The sequence below is a fragment of the Apis laboriosa genome, unplaced genomic scaffold (genome assembly GCF_014066325.1).
Source record: "Apis laboriosa isolate Shangri-la unplaced genomic scaffold, ASM1406632v1 scaffold34_cov151, whole genome shotgun sequence".
Lineage (NCBI taxonomy): Eukaryota > Metazoa > Arthropoda > Insecta > Hymenoptera > Apidae > Apis > Apis laboriosa.
Genome location: NW_025222928.1, coordinates 4,386,908 through 4,414,234, shown reverse-complemented (window position 1 = coordinate 4,414,234; position 27,327 = coordinate 4,386,908). Strand labels below are relative to the sequence as shown.

Genomic DNA, 27,327 nt, shown 5'->3' with positions numbered 1-27,327 from the left:
GAAAACGCGGCCCTGCTTTACGGCTGGGGGTAACACGCGGACTGTCGGGCCGGACTCAACCACCGTACCGCCTCTCTCTCCCGCACACACGCTTCGCCCACCTCCCTCCTCCATTCCATTTCTCCCTCTCTATCTCTCGCCCCTTCTCTCCCTCTCCCTCTCTCTCTCTCTCTCTCTTCGCTCGTCCTTCTCTAGTTTCACCCCAATCCTTCCACCCCATTCCGTTTATTTTATTTTTCAGATATATTTTTATAATTATCCTGTATTTTTCTCGTCTGTTTTTCCTCTTCTTTCTTCTTTTTTTCTTTTTCTTTCTCTTTTTTTTTTTTCTTATTCAGATATCGATTTATAGATACGTCGATGTATCGATTCATACGTCGATGTATCGATTTATTTATCGTGATGATTTCCTTCGATTACTCTTATTTCGAAATATCTTTGGTATCCTCTTCTCTCTTCCTCTTCTCCGAACCTTCCCTCTCCGATATCAGAAGCTCGTGGTCGCAACGCGCAAGCCCTCGATATTCAAACGTTAGGAGAGTCAGTCAGAGGCGGTGGGAAAACTCGGAGTGCGTCCGTTTCGCTCGCCGTGGAAACTTTGTCAGCCAGGCTGAAGAAGTGTAATGGATTCTCTCCCCGCGAAGATAATACGAAGTAAAGTTGTTACGCGATAGATCGAATCTCTCTTCTTTTCTTTTTCTTTTTTTTTTTTTTTTTTTACTCTTTGGAAGAATCGTTGTTGTACGTTTGTTCGATTAATCCCGTGGACAAATCGGAGAGATGATCGATTGAAAGGGAGACGAAACGTTTCGATCGCTAACGTTAAATAAATGCATGGAAAATCCATCGTTATTATTTAATTTAAGAGTTGAAATCTAACTTTTTCATTGATATAATTTTAAAGTATTATTAAATGATACGAGATATAATATACTTGATCGGATTAATTAATGCTAGACTGTAAATATATTTTTCAATTATGTTTTGTATATTTTACGCAAATTATATAAGCTAATTTATTTCGAGTATACCTTTATCTTGGCAACCGATTGAAATAAAACAAAAAGCGGATTTCAGTCGCGGTTTTCTCTATCTCTCGAGTAGATTTTGACGAGATTCTCTCTTTCAACGAAAAGTCAAAGTTTCGCGAATGTAATTTTAATTTCAATTTTACATATCATCGGTTTAACTGTACTTTGCACAAATCCAGACACAATCTAATTGAATAAACTATTTTTAATAAGAAACTTCAACTTCTCGTATTGGCTTATGCAATTAAAAGTCTTCGTGCATCGAAATGGGGGACAAGCTGAAGCTTATGTATTTACCGTTTCAAAGAACGCCACGAGTGAGATGAACCGACGTCACTTCGTTAAATCCATCCACGAGTTCGTAGAAACGAATGGATAACGTTATATCCGCGCCACCGGAAGACTCGGCGATATCGCGTCGAAAGAAATTCGGCCCTCGAAGGCGAAATGCTGATTAACACGCCGGCCAAGATCTCGTCAAGATACAACCGTCGAATATATAACAACGAGCATGCGATCATCGAATAAAAACTCTCGAAATAACAAAGGTGAACCCCCCCTCCCCTCCCCATAAGACCGAGTTCGAAATCTCGCTCCCCGGCTTGACATTTACCGGCTTCGACAATTCCCAGACGATAATACGATAATAAACGTTAGGCTGGGTGCACAGACATCAATCGCAAAGAACATGGAACGAAGAATATAGAGACATGTTTTGCTCAACTTTTTATTATAGAAATCGCTAGATTCGAGGATATTTTTTTGTAACTACTCCAACTTTTTAACTTCATATATTTTTTAACTTCATATATTGTCTGAGATGAGGCGAATACGCGACAATATTCCATCGTGATCCCAATGTGCGTTTTTTATTCGATACGATATCGAGAAAATCACCCGTTAAATCGATTCTTTGCCCTTCCCTTTCTCTTTCATTTCTATCCTGATCTTGCCGCAGGACGCAGTGGCACGCATCCTTGTAAATATCCCACGCGAAGGGAACTAGCGCGCTCTCCCGTGTATTTTTTATTACGAAAACCTCCCCCTCCTACGAGCATTGCGAACGTTGCATAAATAATTATTTGCTAAATTGCTCTAGATATGTAACAATACCTTGAAATCCTGAGCCTGTAAAATGATTTAATCATCGAATGGATCTGTGTAAGGGAAAAAAAAAAAAAAAAAAAAAAAGAAACACGCAACTTTGTTTAATACACCGCAATGTGTATTATCGTAACGGTGAAGTTTTTTCATTTACATCCCCACCGCTGCTACGTGAAAAAGTCTCGTCACTCGGCTTGAAATTTTAAAACATTTTTAAAACACTCCTCCCGTTTCGTATCTTCTCGGGGAAAGGGAATCGTCGTCGTATATATATATATATATAAAACACGCACACGGCGGAGAGTTAATCGCGAAAGGCCTCGCTTGAATTTATGAAACCCGCGTAAATAACGTTTCAACAACGCCGGTTCAATTATGCAAATTGGCAGTGCTCACGGCTCGGTTCCTCAGAACGAAGTTAATTACGCCGATCGATCGCCAATCTGTCAACCCTGCGAAAACGGAGGGGAGGAAAAAAAAAATTGCGCGCGCGAGCCATTCCATTCTTGGCGCGGAGAAAGAAAGAAACCGCGAATAGGACTCTCGTAACCATTGGTATCCCATCCTCTTAAACAACGGTTCCACGGAACTCTGTTTTCCTATCTGATAATTGAAGCACGATTGAAACAAGTGAAAATTATTTTCAGGTCAGGGTTGAATCGTGTTTTAACTATCGATTTCGAAAAGGGGAAAAAAAAAAAAAAGAAAAACGCAAAGAGGGAGGAAAAAAGGGTCGATGTCGTCGCGACATCGAGAGCAAACAATCCATTAAAATATTCCATCTTCGTGTTTGACGATGTTTCAGAGTCATCGACGTTTTTCTTTTTTTTTTTCTCTCTCTTTCTCTGTCTCTTTCGTTATTATTAATAAATTATTTCGCTTTTTATATTATAGATTTTGACAAATCGTTTTTTTTCTCGTCGAATTTCAAATTTCAATGATTTTTTTTTCATTTTTGTTTCATCAAAATACTTGGTTGAAAAAACTTCGATTTGAACGAAGGCAACGAGATAACGATTTCTCTTCATCCCGATGAGAATTATTGTTCGAAGAGAGGGGAAAAAAGGATAGAGACAAAAGAGCAATGGACAAATGACTCGTGATATTCGTTCTTTGTACAATTGATCCGTTTTTCGACGGTCGATTGCTTTGTATTTCCTCCATCCCATCGGCCCAATAAAATACGCTAAACGCGTTACCAGCGAAGCGTGATGTATGGAAATTTTAACTTCGTTATGCGACGCATCCCTGCTTTCAGATTTAACCCCCTCCCCCTTTATCTCTCCTCTCTCTTTCTCCCTCGATATTATTCCCTCTACGATGCAAATTTCTATAGCTGTTCACGGTAACGCGTTTAAAATAAATCCACTACACACGTTTGATGAATTTCACTCAGGTAGGTGCGCTCAGTTATTCGTTTTAATTATTTGAAACGAATATATAGAATATTCCTTGATCTTTCTTCGAACGTAATTCTATATAATAAATTAAAGAATAGATAAAATTAAAATCGAGATATCTTTTTTGAAAATGGATGCATAAACTGTTCTTAAAGCAATCTTCGATTCGCTATTAATGCAACTTGTAAATAAAATAAAATAATTCTGGGGAGAATTTTCATTTTTTTTAAACGAATTTGCATTTTTTAATTTAAGAAGTGAAAACCAGTAATCTTCGATCAAATGGTTTCCAAGAATATGAAAAGAATATATAACACTGGTTCGACAAAGAAGAACCGGAAGGATTTGTAAAAAAATCGATATGGATCTGAACGAAGCCGTAAAGAAACTATTTTAGTACGAAGCTTTACTACGTTGATATGAAACTTTATAGTCCTAATATAATTAGAATGTATTATCCTTCTTTACCCAATCTTATTTTGCTTATAGTATTCGTCTCGATTTAACAAGGATGGCGAGATAAAAAATAAAATCGTCCATTACGACTATTTTCTTCGCTCTTCGTTGATCGATCGTGATAATTCGATCGTTCGCCTTTCTTCGAACTTATTTGACAAAGAAGAATAAAGACATCATTAACGTAACGAATAATTATTTATAAATCGATCTGTTCGAAGGGCAAGCGATGGCGTGAATGGATCGCAGGTACAGCATATAAAAACGATGCAGGCCAAAAAATAAAGATTTTATTCATCCACGTACATCACGTACAGAATAAGGTTGATTAAATTCACTTCAACTATATATATATATAATATGTATATTTTCTGTTGATTTTCTTCTTCTTTCTCTCAATGTTTAATGGGCAAATCTCTCCAAATATCTAGAATATCTAGTATCTAGAATATCTACACGTCTTTATCTTTTCTTTTTATATATATATATATATATTTTTTTTTCTTTCTCTCTCTCTCTCTCTCTCCCTCTATTTTTGGTTCGTATAATATAACTCTTCTTTCTATCCCCCTTTTACTCAATCTCTACATCCCTTCGCTTTCCTCCCATTCGCAAGATCGAGAAATCTAAAATTCTTCGATTAGAATGTAATTAATATGCAGCGAGGCCAAGTATCCTCCCATATTTCTCGAAAATAATCGATTTATCGTACAATGTACGGAACGTACGATGCAGCCTCGCTAAAAATTCGCTCGTTGACAATAGCGAAATCAATTTCCAATTTACTTTTCTCTCTCTCTCTCTCTCTCTCTCGATTAGTCTCATTCTACGCGTCAATCGATCAATTTACTCAAAAAAATACACGTATTCTTTCTAGGATAAAAGAAAGTGGCTCTCGGGCACACGCAGAGATCGTGTAAATACATTGGAACGGTTATTCTCTGTGAAAGATTGTCCCGCGAAATTGGGAGGCCGGAACCTCTTGCAATCTCTTCGCATCTGGAGAAAAGCACAAAAGATTGATTCCCAATCGCGCGATCGAATCTTTCCTATACGTATAATATCCGAAATATAGATGTGAAACAATCCTTTGAGCCAAGAAGACGAGAGGCGTCGATTTAATCAAATAATAATAATAATAATAATAATAATAATAATAATAATAATAATAATAATAATAAATGGAAATTTCTCTACGAAGTTTCTTCAATCAATCAATGGGTCTAATACTGATGATGGATCTCGGTCGGTTGGTTTACATTTGAGACATTGTAATATCTATCTGAAATTGGAGGGAATATTTCCCTCGTGGATACGGCGAGATAATCTCTTCACTCGCATTTTTTTTCTTTTCTCTTCTTTTCTTACAAAAGTACATGGACTAATGATTAGACTAATATTTAGTTTAGAGCGAGCGTAGAACAACGCAAGCAAAAACCTAAGGGGAACCCCCCTTGGTAAATATATCCGTTTCGTATTCGAATTCTGCCCTCGTATAATAAGATAAGATAAGAGATACAAACCGAGATATGATATGGAAATCAAAGAGGGAACACGTGCGATAAAGTGGATCGATCGCATTGCCTCGAATCGAACTAGTCCATGCGTGCGAACGTCGATTAAATTACGTGTACTCTTGATTCTACACGCGCACGTTCCTTTGCAACGTGTTTTCTTTTTAAAAATTTTGAATACTACCTGGAGGAAGGGAGGGGGGGAAGTCTTCGACTTTTTGACTCGCTACTGTTATACATATATTATGTATGTGTATATATATTTCATCGTGGTCGTTTTATTTTATTTATTTGTTTTTTTTTTCTTTTTTTTTTTTCTTTTCTTTTCTTTTTTTTTTTTCTTTTCTTTTCTTTTGACGCAGTCGAGCGAGCTCGCGAATCGACAAATTTTGGTAAAAAATCGTTCTTATTATCTGAAATACAATTGTGCGTCGTGTTCGAGGGATCATCGTGGATACGAGTGGATATGTAAGTTCAAGGGTGAATACAGATTTTTTTTTGCGGGGAAAGGTACAATGCTGGGAATTCTTAAAGGCAGAAGAAAACGCGTGACGCGTCAGAATCGGTACATATACGTTATTACGTAAATCGTGCGAAAGTCTATATTTGATAAAAAAAGAAGCTGAAAAATTTCTTTTCGCGTAAAAAAAGTAGATTAGAAAAGAAACGAAAATTTTTACCGCGATAAAATCGTACCGTGTAACGATTACTTCTCGAATTCTTTGTTCGAAAATCTTCTGCAATCGTAAAGATTAATTGATTATGATTTGCTATAATTTGGTTAATTTCTTTTTTTTTTTTTGTTATCCTCCCTTAAAACTCTACGGAAATTGGACAATTTGGAAAGATCAAGCGTCGCTTGACCGATTTCATTCCTCGAGAATGCATGTTTATATATATATATATATATACATACACACGTGTAATCGAACATTTAAGGATCTAATAACGATCTATATGAATCGATATATATATTGTTAAAAAATGTTCGTATTATCCTCTTTCGCGAAATTTTCGTAAAGATTCCTCGAAAATATCTTCCATTGACGAATCACACGAAACGTTGGCACGCGTGGACTACCACCAAATTCTATTCCCTTCCCTCTTCTCTCTGTTTTGATATTTCCCCTGCCAACTCGACACGCGTTAAAAACTCAGCTATACGAATTGAATGGTTAAATTGGTACGAGACGGACGGGCTCGTCGTCGAGTTGTGAGAATAATTCCGAATGATTATTGTTCCCAACTGAGACTCTTTTGGCGTTAATTAGTTAACATTTCTTGGATCTGATGTCTTTCAAGTTTTTCCCTTCAACCATGTTTCTTCTTTCTCTCTGTTTATATTCATTGATAGGAGTTGTCGCGTGGAATAAAACTGAAATCGTCAGTTTCCCTTCAAACTTCGTATAGGTTCGTATAGGTTCCTCGAATGCTCACGCGAATAACGATTTTCAAACGCGAATCGCGTAGATTCTGTTTTTTTTTTTTCTGAGATTAATTTTCATGCTGGATGAAAATTAATATAATGATCATAAAGTTAAGTTAAAAATTAAATAGAATAATGGAAAAATTATCGAAAAGAACGCGATCTCTTTCTTAATAAGTCATATAATAAATATTATAACTTATCGTAAAAACGAGAAAATTAAAACAATAGATAAGCTGTATGGCTAAAGGAAAGAAAAATAGTAGGAAAAAAATAAATAGCACGCGATATCACAGGAATCGTACGTAAAGAATGCAACAGTCTGCAAAAATTGGAATATAACTATACAGAAATTATCAGAGGAGATCAGAATTGTCGAGCTTATCATGCATAAAGCTTCTTCTTCTTCTTCTTCTACGGGTTAATCAACTATTACGAAAAGACAGCTTCGACGACTTCGAAGTTTTTCGCTGGTAAAAATGAGATCCTTAAACAATAAGACTAGTAGACGCGTGAACATCTCTCGATATGAATGTATCTAGGGTCTTCTTCATGGTCGTCGTTACATAGCCGACGATCGTTCCTCGTGCGCTTTTTTCACGATCGCCAATTTCGAATGTGGATCCGCTGCCGGGAGCCCTGTGTAAGGCGGCTCTCTGGTGCCGTGCAGCATCAGGGTCCACTCCCTGATCCATCCGTGTTGAGGTGTTTGAGTATTGAAGCTCACCTGACGGACGAAATTTAATCGATATTTGAAATGCTCGATTTTCTACGAGAGAGAAAGAAAAAGAAGACAAAAAAAAAAAAAAAAAGGAGAGAAACTACTCGATTCTTCTCTGAATATTTCTATACCTCCAACAACCAATTCCCTTGAGGATACTCTCCCCAAGTATGAGTGGTCATGAAAGGCCATTTCGTAAAACCGTCTCTGTGGTCGTCGTCGTTTATTCTCCGGCTCAGAATCATCGATCTGAAAAAAAATAAATAAATTCGTTCGTAATATAATTTGATATAATAAATCGATCCGAAACTGAAAAGTTTCGATGAAATTAATTACCTGGTACCCATAGGGGAGGTTAGAAACAGTTCCAAATCGCCACGCCGCGTAGCGTTCACGGAAATGACGGCCTGCACGTGTTCCAGATAGTTGACAGCGTACTCGGTCCCCGCGCAGGCATCAGTCTTTATCTTCAACAAGATCGATCGATCGCTTGTCACTTCTCTGAAAAAGGAAAATTGGCGAGGTGTGTTCATTCGCTTTTCGAAAAGGGGGGCTTGAACGTACGGTGAATTTCTCGAGAAAAGTCGATGGAAAGATATTTCCGCGTTCGAGGTCGACACACATAGGGAGAAAGGGAGGAAAAGTGGATGACTCCGTCAAAAATAGAAAGATAGAGAGAAAATGGAATAGGCGACGATCGATAGACTTCATCCACCGATCGTAATTTGGTAAGCGTTCAAACCTTCTATTTTACACGTGATTCTTAACTCGTGAAAGGAAGCGAAAAGGAAGGACAAGATGGTGTCTCTCTTCTCTTGGATGGCGAATTCTTGAGATTGAATCGTAGAGGAATGGAAGTACACTCACTGAGTTTCGAGCACGGAACCAGCCTCGCAATGATACCGTGGTGGCACAGTTTTCCATTTCTTTGCCAAAGCGACCATCGCACCGGCATCCAATACGCCGTAACCGAACAGATGATTGAATTCGAGACCGACCCCGTTCATCGTCCAATGAAATCTCCCTTTCGCGTCGAACAATGAATTCCTCTTCGAAGTTAAAACCGTCAAATGTTGAATATCGCGCCAGGTCAATTGTGGGCTGAAATCAAACATTCTTCGTATAAATTGGCTCTTATAAGAACGTTAATCGTGTGATTAACATCTACTTTTATCCATTTCGAACAAAATATTAATATTAAAATAAACGATCGTTTGGTCAAGTAATCTTTATCGAAGAGTGATATTGATTCGCTCGAGTTCACGGAAAAGGGGGAAGAGCATTTTTTCGTGTCCACGTTTTCCAATAGAGGGATCAATATTTACCGATATCGTATCAATGGAACGATCAAAGAAACTGGGACGAGAAAATACGAGAGACGGGCCAGAAGAGTACCAAAGAGACAGTGTCGTGCATTAAACCCCGGTCTTTTAATGTTACATCCTTGTTACTGGGTCGCGTCTCAACGTCAGTGCTCGATCGAACACGGAGCCCCCATTAGCCAAGACCTTCTACCCTCCGTAACCTGTCGTTCTCTTCCTTAATTTTCGGGATTTTCGACGACCAACGTATCCGTTTCGATCGCGAAATCAAATTATCTTTGAACGGAAGCCGAATATTTACTCTCCGACCTTTCCCATCTCGAATTATTGCCTACTCGTTTCGAACTTTGATAAAGATAATGTCTGATATGATAACGAATCCAAATGATAATTTGGAAAAATGATCGATGAATAATTCGTTCGAGATGTATATTTTTTTTTTTCTTTCGAGAAAAATTCGTTGCCTTAATTCGTTCGATGGATAGATTTTGGATTCGTGATATTTTCAGTAGAATAGGTCAACGATATTTCGCACCGAGTCGTTAAACCGCGCGATATGACACGTTCGTTATCACGGTTCGGACCATGTCGTCGACAATAACGATTATAACGATATTCGAAATTCGTGTCTCTGAAATTTTAACATCATCAATAATCACGGAAATTCAAATTGATGTAATCAATTTCCATTAACTTCGATCTTAAATATTTGACGAGAGATACAATATGTAGTAACGTTTATTTCATAATTATTCGTCAATTTGCAATATCAATTTATTATTGAAAGAATAACGATAAAATTATAAATTGGATCGGTATTTTAGACGGATGATAACCCAATTGTTTTTTAATGCTCTTGAATAATTCTTTATCTCATTTTGTTATAAAATTAATTTAACGTTTTTATATCACAAATGCTTCTGTACACGTACAAAGATTTCGAGCTTTCGATTTTGAAAACGTATAATATTCGTGGGATATAACTTTCTATTAAATTTTATTTTATCGGAGAAAGAATTAAGTGTTGCACTTTCATTCGCGTTCGAAAGATCCTTAACTTATTATTTTTAATTCATTTATCTTTCTACGTTTTTTCCTTTATTTTTCTCAATTCGTTTTTATTTCTTTCTAATTTTTTTCTCTTTTTACCCTCCACTTTTTTTATACGCCATTTGATATTATTACTTTTCTACCTTTATAAAACTTCGATTCTTTTATTTTTTTTTTTTTTTCTTTCTCTCTACTTACTTTTAGATGAGTTTTTTTTAGCTTTCTCCAATTTTTTTTTTTTTTATTTTACGTTCCTTTTATTTCCCTCTTGTTTTATAACGCTCTTTTCTTGTTTTTCTTTTTTTATCATTGAATTCAATTTTTATGCTTCTCATTCAACATTTCTTTCTTTTTATCAGATTTACGAATCTACTCTGTTACAACAGAATTTACAACAATTTAAAAATTTCCTTTTTATCTCTCATCATTTTTATCTGTGATGTCAAACGTTTTACGATAATATTACATTCGTGAAAATTTGTATCTCCGTTCGCGAAACTCATTTTTGTAATTAATCTGCACATATATAAAATGAACGTTATTACGAATTATATTTTTCAATTTATTATATTTTGGCTCGTGACAAGGCGGAAAAACATTTACGCTAATCTAATACGAATAATATTTCCGATTCGAAACTGCCAATTCGCATCGTTTTGCAAACAATATTTATGCAAAATTCATCCTCATCTGCTCGTTTATTCCATTTCCAGAATGCATATGGTGAAAGGATCGCGTTTAATCGTCCGGCCGTTAAAATCGTTGGACCGTTTATCGACAAGTTTTTTTCCTTCATTCAAACATTCTCGGCGAAAAATTCAACGCGCAAAAATTGAACTTTAAAAATAAACGACGATTGGAAAATGTTTCGAAAGCTTTTTACTTCCAACCGCATCTGATAATTCGATATTTATCGTGGCAAGCTTTTGCGCGATGATAAAAAGCTGGAGGACCACCATTACCATCGAAAATCGAATCGTTCAAACAGCGTTTTCACGATGCATTCTTTTAAGCACGTGAATTAACAGTTTTTAACAAAGATCTCGAGAAAACGAATTACTGTATTTTAAAAGAAAATAAAATATAAATATTTTAAAAGAAAACATAAAATATCTAGAACAATCTTTGAAATAATCTCTGAAAGGGGATAATAAAAAAGGATGATCGAGGAAGGGTTAAAAGTTGTGAACGCGCGATCGTTTCGATTAAAAATTATCAGAGAATTACGAAATTTGTCACGAACTCGATATCGGTAGCGTAGAAGAATCATCTGCGCGAGAAGATCAAAAAGTGGTTGGAGAATCATATTAAAATTCCATTTGCACACTCACTTGGCCTCAAGGGCGAGGGCAAACACTCCTGCGGCTTCCGGCGCGGCGGCTGACGTTCCACTGTGCGTCGTCGTGCATTTGCCGTAGAGATCGGTGGTGGCCTGGAAAAAAAAGAAGGAAAAGAAAAAAAAAAGAACGTAGAAAAAAGACCTCGGTCGAAAACCCAATGTCAAGAAGAATCTCCTCTCCTGCGGTTAAAATTAAAATTTATTTTAACCGCCGTTTATTACCGAGCATATATTTGCATTTTAATGACACCACGGAACGTTTTAATTGCGATTAACACTTCTCTCAAAAGCGTTTGTACTCGCGGTTGGCAACCGCCAGATTTTAAGTGGCAAAATTCTGAATGCTCTTTTAACGCAACTCGACCATCTCGTTGTTCATAATCAAACATGACGTTTCTATTTTCGAGAGAGAGAGAGAGAAAGAAGATCGAATCACGCGCAGAAAGTTTTAACAATCGCATAACAATATTTCACCGAGAATAGTTTCGACTCGAGACGATCGTAAAAGAAAAAGCACGAATCGTTTTAGGCCGTTGAACGTGGATAACTTGCAGAGGAGCGGATTAAACGTTCTGTTTCTAAACGTTGTAATTTCCTCTATAACAACGCGCGTGTTCCCTGGATATCGAGAAAGTTTTCATATTAAAAGTTCGGACCCGCGCATAGTTGGCGTAACCGCGATAAAATCGCGATCAACGTCGGTTTTAATCGATCTTCTCTTCCCCTAATGTTTGCAAATATGGAACAGTCACGTTCCACGATTTATGGAACGATCGAAAAGAGAGAATATATCGATCGAGTCATTGGCCATATGCTCGCACATCGTGCGATTTTCCGATAACGTTATCGAAACATGTTCGATAATTTTAAATTTTAAATGATCATTGAGTCGAAAATTTAAGATGTAGTTTTCGAGCCATGAGTTTTTTCGAAGATAATAATAAAGTTAAAAGAAAAAGAGAAAAATTGAAAAAGGAAAAAAAATAAGTAAAGTAGTCCCCTTACGTAAGTCCCCTTTTTTCACTTAACGCACCGGACGATGAAAATGTATTTTATTCGACGATAATCCTAGCGCGCGTCTAATCTGGTTGCCATACGGTTGTACGAGTTCGAACCCCTTGCCTTTCTCCTTTATTTTCCCCTTCGTTCAGCCGTGAAATTTTTCGTGAAGCGGAGAGAACGATGGAAAATCGGAGCGAACCGTGTTCATCCATAAAATCCCGGTTATCGAGCGCAAAAACGGTCCAGGAACGAGGGCAGAATCTATTCAGGAATGTGTGTACACCGTTGGATTGTAAACGATGCGGTGTAACACGGTGTTAACAGCCAGTTTATAGAATATTATCGAAAAACATCCTCTCCTGTAAATTCCTCTTTTTTTTTTTTTTTTTTTTTTTTGGAAGTTCGCATTTTCTTTTTCATTCACGTAACCTTCTTCGAATTCCGTTCGAACGACGATTTTCTCGTTCTGGTTTCGCAATATGGAGCAATTAGAGTGAAGAAAACATATATTATATTATTTTTCCCGAATGGGATCTGTTCACTCTGTTTGTCGTATCTTTATGGAACCATTGCTCTTCGCGAGAATCGTTAAAAAAGTTCATAAAAGATAAGAAAAAAAAAGGAACCACGAATAACAGTGGCAATCTTCCTTTAACGCGTGAAGAAGCTTCCATATCAGGAGTATCGATCAATGATAAGCATCCATAAAACCACGGTAAAAAAGTTTACGAGCGGTTTACTAAGCTTTCGTGAGCTAAGAATTTCTCACGTTATTCTTGGGCATTGAGAACGATCCTCTCGTGAACGATACTTTCACCAATATATTTCTTCACTAATGATCCTACATACGTATGAAAATATATTTTCCTTATTGTAAAAATTTATTTTATTCGCAGAAGATAAGGTGGCATTAACACAGATTTTTGTCTATAAACAATACGCGTGCATTTCTCTAATTTATATAATCTTTTTAATCTTATTCGAAGAATAAGTTTCAGAGAGATTTAGTGTGCAATGTTTCTCGATTCTTCGTTATTTGTTGGCCATTGCGCTGAATCTGAAATCTGATTTTCTCTTTCACCGTTTGAACTTTTAAAACGATAACGTATTGCTTTTGCTTTTGAGTGAAAAGTATTTTTTATTATTAAAATTTCTACACAAAAGAGGGAGGAAATTAAAAAATTTTCATTCGACAAACGATCGATTTTCCAAAACATCGATCACAATCATTCCCACTCGTCGAATATTCTCTTCTCGATTATATCTTTTGGAATATATTAGCAATTTCATAAAATGTTCACGTTGATCGACAATTTTCGAGAGATCCTATATAAGCGTGGATCTATGTAGAGCAATCTCGCGTATAGCGAATGCAACTCGTCCCGACAGACCAGAATCTAATCTCATCTTGGTTGAACAAATAATAAGGAGCCATTTTGGTGAATATTTCATTCCAGTTTACAATCATCTTCTCTCTCTCTCTCTCTCTCTCTCTCTCTCTCTCTCTCTCTCTCTCTCTCTCTCTTTCGAATCTGATTAAAAACCATCAATAACAACGATTTCACTATACGAAACGAATACGATAAAATCTAATACAAATGAAAATTTCCATCGATCTATGGCTCGCTCTTTCCTCCCATTTTATTTAAACGAAGACCAATTTACTAGAATAAACATGCTCCCGCTGAGTAATCACGAGTTCTCGTATTTCTTTAGCTTATATTATACCAACAGGATTCGAATTCTTGCAAAACGTATCAATTGTTAAGTTTGAATAATCGTCATCATCAATGGCAATCTATAGTGATTGCTATTAATAAACACATCTAAAACATTCTCTGATTTTCCACCATGCACTTGTCAGTATTTTTTCACTCCTTATTTTTTTGTTGAATAAAACAAACTATCCTACCTATACTTGCTTTCCAAGATATAATTTAAAATTTCATACAAAATTTTTCTTCCTTTAAGTAAAATTAAAAAACTCGTAAATAAATTTTACAGAGATCTAGATTATATAAAAAAAAAAAAAAGAGAGAGAGAATAGAAATTTTAGTCAAACGATACTTATCTTTACTCGTGTGTATCACGAACCATAAAAAAAAAAAAAAACAAATTAATTTTCTTAATTATATATGATTAACCACACTTTCGTTTCGCGAAATTTTTCCTTCGTCACGCGATGTTCTATCCCAATTTTTATTCTTCCAGTCTGATTTCTTCCTCGAAAGTGCACGGAGGGATCATCGTATCGGGATCGTATCGCGCTCGCCATTAATAATCGAAACGCGATATTCGTTTCGCAACTTCGATGGCGGGCTCGATCGCCAATCATGTCCTCCACGCTTCTAATAAATCAACGCTTTAATGGCGCGAGAGAACAAAAACGGAATATTTATGTCGCGAAATATATTTGTCGCGATTCATTTCCACCCCAGTCGATTTTCTCGATCCCTCGTTTCCAACGCGTTAATAACTTTTGCCCAGAGACATTTCCGCCTCGTGAAATCAGGGAAACTTATATATGCACATCGGTTGACCTGGAACCTTCCACCGTATCCACTCTAATTAGAGAATGGCCTTTGTCCCGACTATTTACCAGCGGAGCCGGCAGCCATTATCCAGCTACGTCGAAAAATAAAAAATCGTTGTTCGTTTATTCGAAAATAATTACGCGAATACGTGGTGATTATCGAATATATACGATATTCGAGATTTGTAGAAGAAATTTTTTTCCAAAAATATTGTACGATTTATTCAGATTATACCGAGAAGTGGCGGGTTTGTTCATTTTCACTTTGATTCCAATCCTCGCATATTTAACCAACGAAATTGAAATTCCCTCGTGTTCGAAATACTTGGATAACTGTTAACTATCATAACTCATCAAAATTCCTCCAACACTTAGCTTATTATTTTATGTACAATAAAGTGGCGCGTAGTGACATCTTAGGAAAATTTTACAAGTTTTCCATTTGTAATAAGTATCTTAAAGTTAAAAATTAAACAATTTGTTTCGTCCCAAGATTATGATTAATCTTGGACGATGCCCTATTCCTCTTGAAAGTAGCTAATGTAACCAAATATGTTAAGAGAGACGTTAAAGTTAAAGTCTTTATCTTTGAATATATTTGCCAGGAATATTTCGAAAGTTTCGAGATCAAACTGTAATTCTGAAGTTCTTCCCAGCTACAGGGAAATCTGTACACTGTTTAACCGTCGCAAATTCATTAAAATCGAATTACGTTTCGAAGAAAGATGGGATGGAACGAATGTTGTTCGAGGCCACTCACCACTCCAATATTGGGATCCTTGGCACCATTGCTGAACGTGGAAGCCAGGGTGCTCGAACAGCTCTCGTCGTAATGAGCGTTTTGCCCATCGTTGATGGCGCTATTAATACTGACGGTCCACATACTGGCCGCATAACCGTCGCAATTGCAATCGTCCTCCTCGCCACCGTCACCAGAGGCCCACACGTAAATGTTGCCCAGTCCTCTTCGACCCTTCGACGCGCAAAAACAGAAACGATTAATTCGATCTGGATCCAATATTACATTTCTCCCCTACTTGGATTCTACTTGAAAATAATTTCAAAAATATTTTCTCGCGTGTGAGATGAGATACGTGGTTATTACATAGTGTTTTTTTTTTTTTTTTTTTTTTATTTATTTATTTCTTCACCGACAATTTCATCCTCGAGTGAATTTCATTGGTTGCCTCTTGGAACGTAACGATCTGTCATAAGTTTTGTGTGTGTGTGTGTGTGTGTGTGTGTGACGAGTAGTTATTAAGGAGAAATTCCGAAACGAGAACGGCAGTTTCTCTCGAACGGGAATATCTGAGAGCTGATCTTGACACTTATCGATTGGCCTCTCCACCACTACGAAGGGGGAACATCGTCGCAGCATCGCATAATTAGAAGATGGAGAAAGTTTCCGATGGAGAATTAATTAAAAATTAACGCTTTATCCGTTTCTCGAACGAGAAAATATGAGATATATTCGTAGAAATAAGGAGGGACAGGAGGAATAATACGTATACGAAGGAAGTTGATTAATTAGATTAATTAGTCGCATCCGTGTGCAAAGAGTATAATCAACAATTTCACGTCAATCTCGTATCGATCTCGGCTCCCAACTGCGATCCTCGGATAACTCGATCAGATTCTCTTAGTAAATTGCATTTCGAATTAACCGATAATAATCCAACTATCAAGAGAAATAAACGTTTCGATTCCATCTATCTACTCCTCCTCGTAAATTGTTAAAACTACAATCGTTGTAACAAATGTGCATATAATACGATTTAATTATCTTAACAGTTAATAAGAGTCATCTTATTAAAAAAAAATCATCGACGTTCTCCTCTTGGAAGAAAAATCGTGCATCGATTCGAACTCGAAGCAATTATCGGCTATTTCGAAAATTTCTTCCTTGAAAAAAAAAATTTAATCACCGCGGTTACGTGAGAGCTTTCCTCTTTAAAATCTCAACCACGAGATTAAGAGATTCGATTAATACCTTCGTTATTCATATAAGATGACATTCTTTTGTAAAATTCTCTTAAAACGTTACCTCCCTTGTTCCAACTTGTTCGACTCGAATTCTTATCCTCTCTGATTAAAATTTTAATTTTAAAGCCTCGTTGATCGAAGGCTTCGTGGGAGAAAAAAATTCTTCCCTCCCCGTATGACGTAATATTGATTGAGGGTTGATGGAAAGAAACGATCAAAGGAGGATCGATGGGGGGTAGTCACGAAGGGGTAGATACTTTGTTTGTACGTGGCTTAAGAGCGACGTGGGACGACTTCCGTCGATGTAACGACCGTCAGAAATTCGCGGCGCAATCACGAAGTTAATTAGGGCATCGCTTCACCGTGACGTTAAGTACGAAGTTACCTTTATTATCCGTCGCTCTCCTTCTATCCCCGGTGGGGAAAAAGAACGAGAAGATTTCTCTCTCCGCTCCGAGAGAGAGAAAAAAAATTTTTGAAAAGATTTTCAGCGATGTCGCCCAAATCAAATTTATTTGATTCGCGTTTGAGATTACGATGAAGCTAGAAATGATGAAAATAAAACGAGATGGATGAAGAACAAACGTAATGAGAATCGAGTAAGGTAGGTTAGGCGCGTGAAAAGTACAATTTGCGACGCGTGGTTGGATATAATGAGTGGATGAAGATGGAAAGGAAAAAATATAAAAAATAAATAGAAAAGAAATCTCTGAAAATATAAGGAAAATACGAAAGAACATAAGAATATTTCATACCGAAGATACGTGACTTGAACTATTCAAGCAATTCCAGCAAAATGGAAGCACGTTCTTCAATTTTTGTTGAATCATATCATAGAAATAATATCTCAAAATACTACGTACAATGTTATTATTAATGAACAAACAAATTACAATTATTATTGCTAATGAATTAAAGCAATAGCAGGAATGAAGCAAGTGACCCAAAGACTTAAAGACTCGCGAGACGAAAAGGGGGAAAAGTTTTGGCTTTGCAACTTAGCGAAACCTTCAAGTTTTATCACGCGAAATCTCGTTAGAATTTCTCTCTCTCTCTCTCTCTCTCTCTCTCTCTCTCTCTCTCTCTCTCTCGATAAATTTCACAGACGGTTCGAGTTAAAACTCTTAAGTAAAAAGTTAACAGAAAGACAAACTTCTGAGAGAATGATACGTTGTAACGTGGCTCCAAGATAAATCACTCGAGTCGAAAAGTTCGTCGTCGAGTAACGTCGGTGACAAAACGACAGCAATTCCACCGTGAAAACGGTCTCTCACTGGTTTGCTGATTTGCCAATATCTCGCTTTGTACTTTGAAAACTTTCGAGATAGCAGAAAGGGATCGGTACAGATCACGTGACCAATGGCAACGAATCGCCACGATCGATTCGTTCTCACCTCTGTGAGATCGATGGAATACAAGTGAAAGATGGATGGCAAGTATCAGCACAAAAATTACTAGGCCTATTGTTTCTACAAAATTATCGCCATGCAGAGCATCCAAGTTCGCTCTCACGAGAAATCAGAGCATTGCCATTGTTTCAGGTCAACGATACACTTGGATACAATATGTACATTTTTTCCATACATACACAATTTTGTTACGTACGTAACTGCCAATTATTTTTCTAAATTTAACCGATTCAATAGAATCAATAATATAATAATTTATCGTTATATTTCAAGTAACGAAAATTCCTGGGCTCACAGAATTTGGAAAGAAATAAACGTCGCGAGGGTTTCAAGGATGAATCCCTTCCCTTGAATAAAAGGAGGAGGGTAAGAGGATCCGGGCAAGGAGGCTGGTGACGCTGATACACACCTCGTTAACGCCGCGCACGATGGCCCTCATGGTCGCATTTCGCGGCCCGTCCACGGTTTTCCCGTCGTCGGTCGGCCCCCATGAGGCGCTATAAATGTCTATGAGGTCAGGTTCGTGGCCCATGCTGTTGGCCTCGATCAGGTCGGTCATGTAAGGCTGATCCAACATTCGGATCCCGGCTACTTTCGAGTCGTAAGCTACGCCCACGCCGCACACCCCGTTGTCCCGGGCCGCCGCTACCTCGCCGGCGCATCTGGTTCCGTGGCTTTTTCAAGGAAAAAACAAAACTGTCGATTAGATGGTCGCGATGGGTAAAAATAAAATTTTTGCGCCCACCGTTGGAAATCTGGCTGTTCGTTATAGGCTGCTTGAACAGTAATTGAAAGGCGTAGAATTGTAGGTAAAGAGAAATGGTAAAAGAGTTATATATGTATGGTTTATTTGGTTTGAAATCGTGAGGAATTAAAGTTTGCGTTGGATGAAACGAGAGTAATGAATGGAGTAAGATGATTTTATTATTTGTGGTATATATAAGGGTTAGTCTGTCTCGTTTCATCTGAATTTTAATTATTTATAATTATTAATGAATAGAATTTAATCGATATTTTTGTACATCAATTTTTCTATCTTTTATCTTTTGGAATCGAGCGAAGCTTGTCTCGTATATGTGATCGATCGTGGAGAAACTGTGTGGAGTATAGTTATACGTGCAGCAATTTCTTTTGGAAAATTTCTTTGAGTATCTACGTGAAATCAACTCTTAAATTTCTATCATCTTTTCATTTCTCAAATGCAGCCTGGGAATATTTTCTATAAAGTGGAAATATATTCGATAAAGTAATAAAATAACCCGATGTATTACAGTTTTGCTCCCTTAATCTAATACGAACAGAATTAAATATATTCACCAGTTTCATATTTTATAAAATAAAGTTACTATTGATTTTCATAACATCTCGTTAATTGAACTCCTGTTCAAGGTTTATTTTTGACTCACTATAAATATTCCATTGAATAAGATTTTAAAAAAGCAAAAGATGGAAAAATATTTTTCGTCGGAGCTCTCTTTTTCTTTATGCTCTCTTTCTCTTTGCGTTTAATCGCTTATACAATTCTAAAAGTTACATAAATTGATGAAGAGACGAAGCAAGTGGGAACAAACGATGCGCGATATTTGAAAAATTATTTCTTCGCGCGAATAAATAATACAACTTAAATTTATAAATATCCACAGTTTCGATGTATTCTCTTTCTGTTTAAAAATTATAAAATTAAAACTTTTAAAAATAAATGTTTAAAAATAAATAGAGAAATAGGTATACATCGTTGGAGAATATTTAATGAAAATTCATTCATTCCACGACGAATCAACGCCAACTCACGGTTAAAAAATTTCGAATTAATTAAATTTAGTTAAATTTCTATTCGTTGCTAGATGTCAAACACACTCACCCAATCCCTAATTAATCGTGTCCATTTCGTGTTCCGTTCTGAATTTTAATTAATTTCCAAAATAAATAATCGAATTTTCAGATGTTCATTATAATGTACAGTTATGTTTTGTGGAATGCAAGCATGCAAGCTGTGCTCATCGCTTTCAATTACATGTAAACGATGCAGTGATCTGTTGTTTCATCTGTACCTTTCGTTAATTATTGGTGCCTTTCAACTTGTTTCACTGCGATTTAACAACGACGACGACGATGATGATGGCACGCGATAATCGGATCGAATGTTTAACACTCGAATGTGATAGGATGATCGAGTGAAAATTAATTACAATGTAATTTTGTTTATAGAGAATAGGATAACACAGTAATATCACAATAATATCGCCAGAGACAATTCTATCCATGTGTATGTATCCAATGTCTTGGATGGATTGCATAATAAAATCGTATTTATCGTGGCCTATTTGCGGTAGCTGTATCTGAAACAGTGGCACCAGATGCGTTGCGGAGCTCGCAGTTGTTCCAAGCAGTGGCGTACAGAGCAGGTAATAAGAATGGCTAATAAACGTCTTCAGTAATTTTCTAGCTCTGGTTTGATTCGTCGTAATAAAATTTCCATTTCTCCAAAGATATATATTCTATGTAAAACAAGAATATTTTCGATAAAAAGTAATATTTTTGAACATTTATGAAGAGCACAAATATGTCAACAATGTCAAATTCGCGTTCTTTAGACACGAAATTCCTTTCTCTTTTTTTTTAAATAAAAATTTAAATCAGTCGTTCAAATGAAACTCGGCAAAAATTCGAAATATTTTTACTCGGCAAAAAGTGAAACAAGTTTCTCAAAAGAATACCACGTGACTATCGCGCTCCCACGTGACGACAAATGGAGGACATTACGTTTGAAAAGTTGGCGGTGTAAATGAAGCGTTCAAAAAGGTACGAAGCGAACTGCTAAAAGTTTCGAAACGTTCCAAGGCAGGGGGGTAAAAATGCTTCGTAAAAGGATTGGAATCTCGATTCTAAGTCTAAGCGGGACAAGTTCCAGCAAATTTTCTCTTCTTCTCGAGTTTCTTTCGTCACGTTCCTCCTTTGAACGTTCCATCTGTTTTTAACGTCCATCTTTATTACCGCGTTCTGATTGAACCAATAAAATCGAGAGACGCGTGTCGTAAAGATGATATAAGCGACTTGGTCGAAGACGTATTAACGGCTGAGCAGCGAAACTTCTGTCTCTTTCTCTCTTTCTCTCTCTCTTTTCATCGAAAGTTTTTCCACGTACAAGCGAGGTATGAACAAATCGTATCAAGACGTATCGCGTCATCGTGCAATATCACGGATTAAAAGATAACTCGTAAACCACGCGAAGAAGAGTTTTAATCAATTTTACGGTTGGGTAAACTCGTTTTTCCTCGATTAATTGAAAGATCGAGTTGTAATTGGTTCGCCGAGCATAAAAAAAAACTAAAAGGATTCGTTTAACCGGTGAAAAATTCAATGATTTTCAGTTCCTTGTAAATGATTACAATCGAAATGATCCTTTTTTCTTTTCTTTCCTTTTTTTTTTTTTTTCGACTCGTTGAAAGAAATATCGAGATGGAAATTGAAATATGGCTGCTTTGAAACGTGAAAAAGAAGAAACGGTTGAAAGTATTCGATCGAGTAGTAGAGGAAAATGGAATTTCTTTCGATTCGATAATAATTGAAAAAAATATGAACGTTCCTCCTCATTGAAATAGACGCGATGTTGGAAACGGGACGATGGAAAAAAAGGACTTGAGAAAAATTGAAAATCTCGAGGGTGGAGGAGTAATGAAAAATACCGAGATGACAAATTCTCTCTTACAGTAGGAAAATATGTTTGAGAATGCTTTGAAGATGAAATTGTTCGATTATTGCGTTCGACGTTCTATTTCCGTATTCCGGAAAAATTTGTCAATGGCACAAAGATCCTCTCTGGAGAGATTTACGTAAGGCGAGCGCGAAAAATAAATGGAACGTGAACAATTTTTTTGCGTAAGACTACTCGACGACAGAGTGGCACGATTACAATTATTTTCCACAATTCTCCACTCTTCAATTATTCGACGAACGAAAACGAAAGAAAAATTCGCCCTGCGATAAAAGACGATTTTAAACGAAACTCTCGAGTTTCTTTCTTCTCTCGAGAACTTTAAACGTAAACCCAAAGACGGGTTCATCCCGATTCTCTAACTGGAAAGTCGATTTCTCATTATCGGATAAAAAGTTTCATCGATTCATTCCCGATGCATTCGAGCATTCGTTATTATCCTCTATTCCTTGGCTTCATCTCGAAGCGTGTCACCTTCGATCGCGATGGAAAAACAATATAAAGTTGAAATAAGAAGAAGCTCGAAACAAATTTTCCAAGTTTAATCACCGTCGTGCTAATTACCGACCGGTAATCATTAATTATCGCGTCGAGAATTAACGTTTCTCCAAAGCTCCTATTACACAAGACCAACCCCTTTTCTAATCTCGTTACTTCGAATACCGGGCTTTATGTAACAAATAGCCGTCTTATAACCTTTATTATTCTCGTTGATCATTCTCCTGGACAAAGGGGAAACGTTTCGAGATTTTTAACTTGTTTCGATCTAATTAATTTTCTAAGATAAACGCGCGATAAAACAACACAGATACAGAACTCGATCGTTTTGTACTCACCTATTGAACCAATCATCGGTATATCTCGGATAAGGGTAAGGATCATTGCTGCTGAAGTCGTAAGAGGCTTTCGTGTTCTGAAACGAAACGAACAATTTTCTTTATTCCTTCTTCGTATCACGTCCCTTCATTGGAAAGACAAAAGTTCTCGAAACCGATAGAGGGATTCGTTAAGGATTTCTTTCCAATTTCTTTTCTCTTTCTTGTTGAGAGGATGGAAGAAAAACACGTTACAATCGAACAACATACGGGGGAAACAAAGCTACTCTCAACCATGACAGTCATCGAAATGAAAGAATTTCCCTAGAGTTATTCGAATGGGCGAGAGACAAGTATTTGAATATTACGCAAGTATAATGTTTTTCTCTCACGTGATTTTTTATGCGACTTGTTTTTACGCGTTAATAGTTTTCTTTGCACAACTCGTGATATATGATATATCGTGATGTATATTATATATACATTTTCAATTGTACAAATGTATTCCATTGCACGCTGGAAAAATCGCATTCTTTTAAAATTGAATATCAAGTTTTGTATACGAATATCGTGTTTTTCTTTTATAACGAAAAATATTTTATTTTATGGAAGAATCGAATTCGATTTCCTGGAGTGGCGGGCAAGAATTCTATTGACATTTATATCAGTAGTTTTCTTTCTCGGCGTCAATCTTTACCCTCCGTGTATTTTTAAAAAAAAATTCTTTTTGTGGCTTCTATCACAATAAAACTTGACAATTATTTTACGCATTTGTTTCTTCGTTTCGCAAATATCGTATTTTCGTATAAGGAATATATTCCTCGCATATAAAAATAAATTTGATAAATTTGTGTACGAGTAATAAATCAAAATATAAATCTCGCGTACAAAAATGACGAGACTTCTCGGCGTCGTTAATTAATCGAACATGGATTTGTCTTTTCTATTAATTTTGTTCCCCCATAAATTCTTTATACCCACACACAACAGTCGCCAGACTATTAATCTTCGTCTTGAAAACTACTCCTTCAACCCTCGTTGCATCCATTCTCCTTCCTTACCTGCATCTCCTCTCTTCTCTCCCTCTCTTCCTCTCGTGCCACCCCATTTTTTACCTTCTAATTGAATGACACTGAAAAATTCCATAATCTCTGGATGTTTTAGCATAATGACCGATCGTCTGGCATATTTTACCTCGTCATTTCTCTCAAGGAAAGAAAAAAAACTCAAATTTGCTTTATTAAATTCACTTCATCCAATGAAGTTCCTCTCCCTCTTTTTTTTCTTCTTTTTTTTTTTTTTTTTTTTTTCTTTGAAATTTATTCTACGCTAGTTGACACGAAGAACATTGCACCAGAATAAAATTATTTTCCAAGAATTCTTCATTGGAGAATCTTCCCTCTTGCAATTTTAATATTCGACCAATTTTCTCTCTTTTCGTTGTCTCCTCGTTCCTAAAGTTTATTATATTACAACACAGTGAGTTACGTTATCTTTCCACTTTTTTTATTCTTAGAAAACTTTTGCAAGAAATTTCGTTTCTCCATTATTTTTTCTTCTTCTTTTTTCCTCTATGCAATATTATTGATTTCTTGTTCGTGAAACGTCACTGCTTTTTTATTTTGACAATACCGAGAAAATTGGTCGAGGATGCATTATCATCTTTTAAAACAAAATAATTCGACTTCTTTTTTTTCTGATATTTGTGCTTTCGAAAATTTTTCAACTCCTTCCTTTTCCAATTGCACCATTCGACGCACGTCACCGTCAAGTTTAACTAACCGCGCTTAATGCGTTCACTTCCTTGTTTCTCCAGGATCCATTAAGTGGATCTTGAGGAGTTGGCTGTAACGTACGTGATCTGAATCATTCTTGCCATCCTTCTCTTCCAAGAGAAATCACTCGGTTGACAAGGGCAAATTTTTCTCTCGTCAAGAACAAAAGAAATCGCACTCTTTCTCCTTTCTTTTTTTTTTTCTTTTTCTTTCTTTATTTATTACATATTCATTCCTTTTCGAATATAAAATCTCTCGAGATATAAATCAGCTCGATACTTTTTCTAACACAGGTAGAAAAAAGTTTGGTTTAAAAACTTTTTCTTACGCTTCTTTCAGATAAGCTCCATCTCCAAACGAGGAAAATTCCGAGCGAGAGATTCGGTGAAACGTTGAACACGTAATTGAATGCTAATAATTGGCAGCAGAGATAGATCTCAAAGCAGTATTATTCGATATTCTATGATTTTCCAATTTCACCGCATTCACCCGGTCGACGAGAACAATTTCTCGTTAATTAACGTTTAATTACCGAACAACAATTCGATCATTTGTTCGAGTAGATCCTGGATAAGGATCATCAAAATCTACACGCAAAATGCAATATCGAAATGGATTCTCATCTTCTCGATCTCGTTCGTCTCGATAAATGCGCGCTCTCGATTCCAATTTCGCATTCGGATATTACGCTAATATATCTTATGAATTATGTCCTTTCGTGAGTGTTGGAACAATGGAACACTCGTCGAGGCTTAAAAGCGAACACAGTGTTGAAAAGAAAATCGAATCGGATGATGTGTTCTTCAATTTGTGTTTCTTTTCGACTGTTTCGGAACGCCAATGGAAAATAAAGAATAACGAAGCTGGCGAACAAGATATTTATCCGTTGTTTGTCACGAGCTAATCTACCTGCTTATCAATACTTACGTAATTATATTTCAAATCCGGATGCATGTAATCGACCCCTGGAACAGAGGAGAAGAAACGGTGTTTTCACAATGGAAACTGCGATCCCGTGGACTGTGGGGAACACATGGATGTTTCGAGATTAAATCGAAATCAAATAATGAAAGTTATCGAAGTGAAACTCTTTTCGATAATTTGCTTGCTTGCTAATTAATCGAATGTATTCGAAGAAAATTTAAACTTGGATCATCTATTATTAGATACTGGATCAATTTCAAAAAAGAAAATATCAATTTCTTATATGATAGGTGATCTTCTGTCGTGCGTGTTTACTTCAAACAAGATTGCAACAGAGAATCGAAGTGAATCGATTAAATAATGGAGAAATTTGAATTTATCCCACTTAAATTTGTTAAATTTGTAACAATCCTCGATCGACTAACCGATATGGTATCATTGCCGATGCTTGACCAATATAAATCATCGACAAATTGTATACTTGTCGCAGCTTAACGATAGATACCGAGATTCCGGGCGTAATAAACGACAGAAAACGACCATCGGTTATATATCACAATATTCGTGTTTATGAAACGAGAATTATGGAACTTAATCACGTATTTCAAGGTAAAATGATATCATTTGTGAGAAAGGTTACGTAACAATCCTCTTGTAGCAAGCACGTGGAGGTAACTTTGAAACAAAATTATTATCAATCGCGAAACAAAGTTTCAAACGATACATCGAATTGACAATAAAAATGTAAAATTTTCAAATTGTATCCTGGTTTTTGTGATAAATTCAATATTATTTTTTTTTCTTTTTTTTTTTTTTTAATTTATAAAGGTATATGATTTTCCATACGATTTAACGACAAATGTTGGTGAAAAATTCAAAGAGAAGAGAATTCAAAGTATTTTACCAAAATTATTTGACGTTAATAATTTACGTTAATAAGTTATTTTAATTTCGAGGTATAAAATATTTTCCACGATCCCAAGTTTCAAGAATTCGTCGAAAATTGATTTTTCGTTTTTGAAACAATGTACAAAAAAATTTCGGTGAAGCTGTATTGATCAAAGATATAAAACTTCATTCGCGATAGAATCGGTTAGTTGTCAATATATCATCGTAAAGCTGGGGCTGGTCACATCAATTTTAATCCACTGGCTAGTTGGCTATCGTTGAAAACTCTGTATGAAATAGGTGTGCACGGTTTAATCAATCCTCGAGATTTCATTTTGTATTTGGTTCTATTGATGTGACGTATTTTCTTTTTTTTTTATTTTTTTTTTCTTTTTGAACGAATCGCGTCGTTAATAATCGTGAAAATCTGTAAAAAAATTTATAAAAAAAGTTTCGTCTTTTTATTTTTTCGCACGTGGTATCGATAAGCGACCATTTAAAGCGAGGTCACTAGGGCTCCGTCACGAATTTTTCTAAATTTGGCATTCTAGATGTAGTATTTCAAAATATTAATGCTTTATTACGATCGATATTGAAAGATTGTACAACACAAAAAGAAATCAATGAAATGTTCAATTGTGGAGGACTTATTAAATTATTCCAGTTTTGAAATTTTGAAGGATTGAAATGAACAACAAGATATGTGACACGTTAATAGAAAATGAAATGAAATTATGATATTATCGATAATTAATTATGATAAATTAAAGTGACGAGAAATTAATACGAACCTTAAACGAGACATTCATGTGTCATATAATCTAAAGTCAAAAAAAAAGAAGCTTTCGATTATTAAAATTTCGAGATTCCACGAATAAAATTTATTAAAATTGCGAAAAATCCCCCCCAAGAGAATTGTA

General features: G+C 36.1%; 1 protein-coding gene across 1 annotated transcript in view; it reads right to left on the bottom strand.

The window, feature by feature from the left end:
- Window positions 1–4,786: 4,786 nt before the first annotated feature.
- LOC122714812 (neuroendocrine convertase 2) overlaps window positions 4,787–27,327 on the bottom strand; it is a 33,461-nt gene continuing 10,920 nt past the window's right edge. The window contains exons 4-12 of the mRNA XM_043936496.1: window positions 25,523–25,560; window positions 22,842–22,918; window positions 18,700–18,964; window positions 15,659–15,871; window positions 11,356–11,456; window positions 8,520–8,753; window positions 7,989–8,153; window positions 7,784–7,901; window positions 4,787–7,658 (exon numbers count right to left, since the gene is read on the bottom strand). Coding sequence (XP_043792431.1) covers window positions 7,494–7,658; window positions 7,784–7,901; window positions 7,989–8,153; window positions 8,520–8,753; window positions 11,356–11,456; window positions 15,659–15,871; window positions 18,700–18,964; window positions 22,842–22,918; window positions 25,523–25,560 — 1,376 coding nt within the window. The 3' untranslated portion in view covers window positions 4,787–7,493. The remainder of the gene's footprint in view (window positions 7,659–7,783; window positions 7,902–7,988; window positions 8,154–8,519; window positions 8,754–11,355; window positions 11,457–15,658; window positions 15,872–18,699; window positions 18,965–22,841; window positions 22,919–25,522; window positions 25,561–27,327) is intronic.